Raw genomic sequence first — 8,084 nt, forward strand, 5'->3', positions numbered from 1 at the left:
ATATATATACTTTATAAACATATATATTTATATAAAGATCTCACAGCATTGCTTTTGCATCGCTACCATCTTGACAGTTTAATTTCTCAAAAACAAAATTTTCACAAAGGTAGTAAGAAAACAAAGTGGCTGACCCAAGTGACTATTCCTTAATGAGATTTTTTTTTTAAAGGAGGAATATACAGTATTAATGTAACAGCAAGTGTTTTTCACAGTCACTAAGCACAAGAGTCCTCAGTAGGATAAATTTGGAAAATGCTTGACAATAATAATCAAGACAGAAAAGACAGCATTGGTGTGTTAAAGCGAGCACATACTCAGTTTTGGTGCATTTTATTTATTTATTAGTTATTATTATTATTGTTATTATTTTGAGACAGAGTCTTTGTCACCTCGGTAGAGTACCCTGGTGTCACAGCTCACAGCAATCTCAAACTCTTGGGCTTAAGTGATCCTCTTGCCTCAGCTTCCAAAGTAGTTGGGTCTACAGGCTCCTGCCACAACACCCAGCAGCTAATTTTAGAGTCCCGGTCTCACTCTTGCTCAGGACAGGCTCAAACTCCTCTCAGGCCGTTCACCTGCCTTGGCCTCCCAGAACGCTAGAATTACAGGTGTGAGCCACTGCACCTGGCTCAATTTTGGTGCATTTTAAAAAGTTGCCTCTAAGACTTAAAGAAATTAACTACCTTTTGCAGCTAATTTTCCATTCTAAGGGCATTTAAGATTCATTTTCCAATGCAGATAACTTCAAAGAATGGTCCTGCTGGTGACTGACAGACAACCATATTGTCCTAGGGTTATCAAAAAGTATGCAGGGAAACACTCTAGGCTTCTTCTTCAGGAAGGGAGTCATCTCATACCCTGGCACTTACTGTCTTCATCTTCAACATGAAATGGTTAGGTCAGGTGATCATAAAGGTTTCTTTTAACAACAACCTTACACACACAGTGCCTTCACTCTACCCCTGGAGACTTCCTTTTCAACATACAATGATCACACTGACATAGATGTTTTGAATGAGGGGTGAATTAGGCTTCATTTGGATGTTGAGTGCTTTACTATACAGATTCTAGATTTGGGGGTGCAACTTTTATGTTTCATTTATGTTTTATTTAAGGGTTCAGTAGGAACTTGAAGCACGTCTGGACAGGCAGGTGATTTAGTCTGTCTGTCTGTAACCTTATGCTTCACTAACAAAGTGTACGTTTCCCACCAGTTTCTCATTTGGATGATACAAGTCAAGGAAGGTGCCAAAGCACATTTTCCTACAAATGAATGACCTATTTATACCTTTGAGGTCTCATCGCCTTCATCTTCATGCACTGAACTGGATGGTGAGGGAGTTGCAGACTTGCTTCCAGGTGGAGATGGCGAGTTGTGGGGAACGTTGCTTCCTCCCATGTTCAAACCAAGCTGAGCACTTAGCTGTGACTGGTTGATGGTGGTCAGCTGGCCATGTGGCATCATTCCTGGCTGTGGCCTGATGTCTGCAGGCTGACCCCTGGGCCTCATGGCTGCCATATGAGGGTGGGAGCTGTACTGAGCTCCTTCTGGATTCCGTATATCTGGCATCTGCAATGAACAGATGAATGAATGAGAAAGAATTTTTCACAAATGTTTCTTTTCTTTTTTGAGACAGAGTCTCACTATGTTGTCCTTGGTAGAGTGCTGTGGTGTCACAGCTCATAGCAACCTCCAACTCTTGGACTTAAGTGATTCTTTTGCCTCAGCCTCACAAGTAGATGGGACTACAGGCACCCGCCATAACACCCAGCTACTTTTAATTTAGTTGTAGTTGTCACTGTTATTTAGCAGGCTGGGGCTGGGTTTGAACCCGCCAGCCTTGGTGTATGTGGCTGGTGCCCTAACTATTGAGCTACGGGTGCCAAGCCAATACAAACATGTTTCTTGCCAAAAAAAAAAAAAAAATTTTTTTAATTCTTTAGACCATAGGATGTCCTGCTGAGACACACACACATTTATTTTCTCTGAAAGTATATGTCACCCTAAGAATACCAAAAGAATAAAAGTTGAGAATTCACTTAACATCACATTTCATTACTCAAGATCTGATTAATTATATTTACAGTCTTTATGTACTAATAAAATGTAGACCTATATCATTAATATATAATTCATAATCATAACATATTTATATAATGTAAGTTTCAAAATGCTGATGTTCATTACAGTGTCTGTCAAAATTATGTAATTATTAGTGATTACAGTATTCATAGCAATTCATTAAACCCTTTGGATTTTATTCTGATCATTTAAGAAAGGTTTTGGGAGTTAATGAGTATACTCTTGTTTTCAGTTTAAATCTCTATAAAGTAGTACTAGCCAGTTGGTCTCCTAACTACCAAACTCAAAACACTGATAGGCTGGCATTTACCATTTGATTAATTGACTATTGAAATGACTTGACTACACTGTCAGATTTGAAAGTAAAGCTCTAAAGTTGCAAGGTCACCATATCAAACCATTATGCTATCTGGGTCACTGTTTTTTTTTAGCTTTAATGAGACTCACTCTTATAATTCAAGCAATGAATTTTGTCTCTGTAAAGATTAGAATTGAAAGCATTGGAGGATGACGCTCTTAATGTTTCTAGAGGTCAAATGTGCCACATAAAAGGAAAATGGTAGATTTCACTTAACATTTCTTTGGCATTTTCAAACTTAAAGTAATGGGGAATATTTTGCAATGCTTATAGAAGAAGCTCAGTTTTTCCACTCTGAGAGGGATTGGAGAATTCAGACTGGTAGAAGGTACATTAAAAAAAAAAAAGAGAGAGAGAGAGGAAAAAAAAAGAAAATTCAGCTAAACTCATATATTGGAACTGTAAAATCAAATTAACAATGTTTTCTTACTCTTTCATTATAAAAGAGAACCCCACATAGTCTCAGATGTTTAGAAATTTTACCTGTCTGCAAATGTTACTGTGACTACTGTCAGGGGGAAGACCAATTAAGTTAACTAGCCATAGTTTTTGTTTTTCTCTTATCCTAGTAGAATCATTTTCTCTCTAGCTATTTTTACTAATCTAGTTTGATCCATCTAAAACTGAAATTGAAATTGTGGTTGTTCAGGGACCCCCATGTGCCTGTGCTCTCCTCTGCCATGGTTTATTGCTCTGCCAGAGTTCTCTTAGGAGTCAGTTTCACCCCTTTAGATCTTTTTCAACTCTCATCATTGCTCTGTCTCCAGATTCAGTTTCAGGTGTCCTAGACCTCTGGCTTTTGTTGGTGAAGGCTTAGGCTGGCTCCATGATTTTGCACCTGCCATTTTCCTAGTCCAGCCCGACAATTTTTCCATAATCCAGACCGTATTCTTATAGTCCTACAAAAGTTGCTCATGATTCTCTTTTCCATGAAGCCCCTTGTTAAGCAGTCCTTGCTCTTCTGTGGTACACGGAAGAGCCACAAATGCTCTCAGTGACTCAGTGACACTCAGTGAAGAGGAAATGGGGGAGGGAAGCCCAAGGTGCGAGCTCGTTGAATGTCAGTGGAATAAATTTATGAACAAATGTAAAAGAGCAAATGAATGGGTAAAACCCAGAAAAGTTAAATGACTTGCCCTAAACCAAAGAATTGGGGTTAAAATCTGCATCTTCCGATTCCAGTCTTTGATACTTCCCACTTTAGTAAGCAGCTGATTCATCATTTTATATATTCCATAAAGAGGGTTATAGCGAATTAAAGATAATTAAAAAATACCCTTTCAAATGTTATTTACTCAAATCAACAACTGTTTTATTTAGGCCATTCATATTACCCTTTCTACAATCTTTTCTTCCCTGGGAAATAATTCTAGCTTTTACAGAGGTCCTTTCATCATGCCATTGACAGAAGACACCATAAAAATCAGGACCCACTTTTGAAAATACACAGAAGAGACATTATATGCTAATATATTTTTTTCAGATCTATGTTCAAATGACCTGAAGTTATAATTTTTTTATACCCTTAGCATGTAAAATAGCTCTCATTATGGGCACAGAATAGTGGATACATGCCTATCCACAGAGGGACATGATCTAACCCAGGGCAGCTTTCTTTCCCAGCCCTGCACCAAAGAAGGCACTCAAGTATGTTCATATTCAAACTTGTGTTTGCAGAATACACTTCTGTAGCTGTATTTACTATAAAGTCACACTTCAACTAAATTATCTTTAAAAACATTAAAGATAATTTAAAAATATTTAAAAATATTTAACTAATTGTTACCTTTATTGCTTTGACATAAATCCCAATTTACAAAACACACTATTTTGAGACCATTTCTTCTCTTCTTATCCTTTTAGAAATCTCCTCGTTTTAGCATGATTTTTGAGCAGTGATTTCTGAATTGATTTTGATATGGTTTCCAGATTTATGACCACAACTAAAAGCATTCCAAATGCTTAATACAATCTCATTTTATTTGCAATTCTTTTAATGGTTTTCTCATGCTAATTTGAGTGATGGGTAAATCTCCAAACACTACAATCCTCATTCTCATTCTAGTCCTGGAGCCAGAAGTAAGTGTTCATTGTTATGGAGACAGGAGGATGGCAAGGTCCTCAGGGGGGCACCTCTTTTCTCGCAGTCTAGTTGTCAGGTCGAAATACCATGTCACCAATGGTGTAGGTCAGGCAGACAGCTTTAACACCAAATCAAAGAACAATTTGCTCGTGTGGTACAAGCACAAATGAGAGCTTATTCATCCCTTTTTCCTTCAGATGCAGACTGTAACACCCGTGGTGAAATTTCTAAAATAGGAGGAGTATTTCTATTTACTTTGATTCATAAAAGGCAGTTCGGTATTAATCACTGCCTACAGCATAATACAGGGAAAATTAAACCGGATGGAGTTCAATTACTGAAAATAAGAATAATTAGTACCTCATGCAGGTAAGCAAATTTTGATTACTGGTTTCCTTCTAGAAAGACATTGATCAAATATAGTTCCTTCATGTCAAATACAAAACCTAAACCAGCAAAATATTATTTCCTGCTAATCCCCAATATTCTAAATTGATTGTGAATAAGTCACGTAAGTCAATATTAATAGCTATAGCTGTTCTCTCTGATTTTGCTTGTCTCCTTCACTGACTTCTTTCTATAACTTCCCACCCCTAAACAATTCCCTAACGCTCTGTTCCGAGTCACGTTTCTTCCACCCAGCTTTCACCACAATTTTATTAATGGGGAATGTTCTGAAAATGTCCGGTTCTGATCCCAATTCCAGGCCTAATTCTGCAACTACTTGCTAGACAGACATTCCTACTTAAACATCACTCCTGCCAGAAAAGTAAACAGTCTTCTTTCTCAAACCTGTTTTTTCCTATGTGACCAGTTTCTTTTGCTGACACCTTTATCCGGCTTCTCACCTCCACTCGAGATGTCTCTTGTGAGTTCTGGTGAGTCTACTCCAACATCAATTCTTTCCATCTTCCCTGCATCCATTTCCACACGCTTTCATCTACGTCAGGCTTTAACACCTCCTCACTTCCAAGAGCTGCTTAGCTAGAAATAATCTCCCTGTATCTACCTTGAAGAGTACTGCAGAATCAATCTTCACAAGCCATAGGCTCAAAAACTTTCCAGTGACATCTGGCCACAGAATGACATTTAAACTCTTCAGCATGATACTGAAGATTCCAAATAAACCTTATTTCTGAGGACTGTCTTTCATATACTGTATTGTTCAGTCGAGCCCAATTAATTGGTTTTTCTTTTTTGCCTATGTCTCTCTCCCTTGATCATCTCTCCCTGTGTTAGGATGCTGTCTCATCATTCAATAACCATTTTCTGAGCGTTTTTAAAAAGAGGAAAATCTCTCATATTTTGTGGTTTTCCTATTACTTTTACTTATGAAGACTTTAAATGCCTCTTTGAGGAAGCCTTGTACAAATGGTTGCTTTGCGCAAGCCTACAGAAGTTGGGAGAGATTAAATGATCCCAGACCTTTCTACCAACAAAGAATAAAATAAAAACAAAATGCACTTATTTTATGTATTTGTGCTTTTCCACAATTCCATGATGCTATTAGCATCTTCACACATCCAAACCCTAAAGGTAGTTTAACATCAAATTCAAAAATCAGCTCTTCCATCCAGCCACAAGAATGTCCTCAATCTGAATGCTAAAGCATTTTGTTTGTATTTTCTTTATGGGACCCCACTTTATAATTTCTTAGTCTAACATGTACATAGTAATCTCTTGATTACTCTCCGTGACTAAGGCATTTTTCAATCCCTCATAAGATCTCTTTAAGTTAAATGGTATTCCAATTATTTGAAAAATATTTGCTGTGTCAATGTATCACTAAAGAAATGAATATTGTCAGTATAATCTGACTTTAACCATTTTGATAATTTTTTCTTTTTTTCTGTGAACTTCTTAGTCATAAGATGAAAAGATTTGATTAATGTCAGTTTCTCTTTGTGGCAGAAACTTCAAGCTGTACCCCCCGAAACTCATTGTCTTCTTGTTCTAAGGAACAAGTCTCCAGTATTTGGCTGTCTGATCACCAGCTGGCTAAAGGAAGACATTTGCATCTTTTCTTGCAGCTATGTGTGGTCATGTGACCATGAAATGTAAGTGAAAGCATTGAGTGGTACTTCCAAGTCATCTCCTTAAAGAAAAGAGCAACTTACTTACCTTGTTCTTTCCTATTTCCTGCTGGAAAAAATGTGGGGATGATGACAAGAGCTAGAGAAAATGCCTTGGACCAAAGTGTAGTCCCTCTTAAGGATGCTGGAGGCACAAATAAGGAGTCAGAGGGTATGATTATCCTGGAGCCTGAACAACCTGCTGGTTGTGGGACCCTTGAGTGTGAAAGAGAAGTAAATGACTATCATCGCAAAGTTACTCCATTTTGGGTTTTGAACATAATCTTAACTGATATGCCCTAACAGATTATAAGCTCAATAAGGCAGGAAGAGAATCTATTTAGTTCACCACTGTAGCTCTAATACCTAAGGCAGATCTTAACACGTAGCAGGTAGTCAACACATATTTCTCAAGTTACACCAAACAGATGTTTAGACCAGGTACAATTAGGATTGATGCAGCCTTCATAGAAATAGTGTTACAAATTTTTGATCTTTTGGGAACTTTATTTCCTAGATTCTAGGGCTCAAATGTCTCTAAGGTAATTTCTAGTGTGTGTTTTTCTCATTTTGTTTACTTCCAAGCCTGGTCAACTTCATATTTCCTTGGCTAAAAGCCCTTCCCATCATTGGCACTGTACTTTTGAGTGGCTCTTAATCGTTATCACCTTATTTGGGAAACTAGGACCATTTGCAGATGGGTGCTAGATTTCACTTTACAGAAAACTAGATCTCTTTCCTTAGGTTTTATAGATTACCATTGAGGAACAATGTCAATTAAAACAATGAAGTGGGATAAGATGATGAAGAGGAGATTTTAAATTTTCCAATTAAAGGAAAGCAAAAGTGTCATAAAAACCAGTTAGGAAACCAAAGTAGTGTCATGTATTGTCCCTAAGGCTAGGCCTTGTCATTGATTACTTGGGGCTCAGGCCACCCTCTCTTTCTCCCTTATGTGGTTCCCTGTAGCTTAATAGTGCCAGGTTGAAGACAGAGGTGGGAGGGGGAGCTTCAAGCTTAGTATTCAATACATACTTCAACATATGTTTTTGCTCTAATTTCCTTGGATTTTCTTTGAAAAGGAAAATGAGAAAAAAAAAAAAAACTCATGTTGCTCATCTCAGGTTATCTTTTAGAAATGAGGATCCTGGGGGAATTCTGGGAAGATGACCGACTGATAGCAACCTTTGTCAGAGGCTCCTGAACAAAGGAAGAAAACCTGGATGGAATCAGACTCTACCAAGCCAAAGACAGGGAGCTGAGCCAAGAAAGAAGTTCGACAAGCTGTAAGTCCAAGGAAAAGCATTCAAGAAAACAAATTACAGGTAGAAAGCCTATTGACTAGAGGATGAGAGATCTCTCCCCCAAGCAGGAGTCCTGCTGTAGGCTATCTGCGAACAAGCAGGGAGCAAAAGACCTCTCATTTTATCTTGCTAGAGAGAGCCGCTAAACTCCAGGTCTCTTTCTCCAGGGAGGTCCCACTTA

The 8,084-nt window shown here is 38.0% G+C and overlaps 1 protein-coding gene across 1 annotated transcript in view; it reads right to left on the reverse strand.

Annotated features, from left to right (window-relative positions):
• The window catches only part of TOX (thymocyte selection associated high mobility group box), a 321,741-nt gene that overhangs the window by 46,627 nt on the left and 267,030 nt on the right, over positions 1-8,084 (reverse strand). Inside the window, exon 4 of the mRNA XM_003802214.3 lies at positions 1,292-1,573. Coding sequence (XP_003802262.1) covers positions 1,292-1,573 — 282 coding nt within the window. The remainder of the gene's footprint in view (positions 1-1,291; positions 1,574-8,084) is intronic.

This window comes from Otolemur garnettii, unplaced genomic scaffold (genome assembly GCF_000181295.1).
Source record: "Otolemur garnettii isolate 467f Iridium unplaced genomic scaffold, OtoGar3 scaffold00237, whole genome shotgun sequence".
Lineage (NCBI taxonomy): Eukaryota > Metazoa > Chordata > Mammalia > Primates > Galagidae > Otolemur > Otolemur garnettii.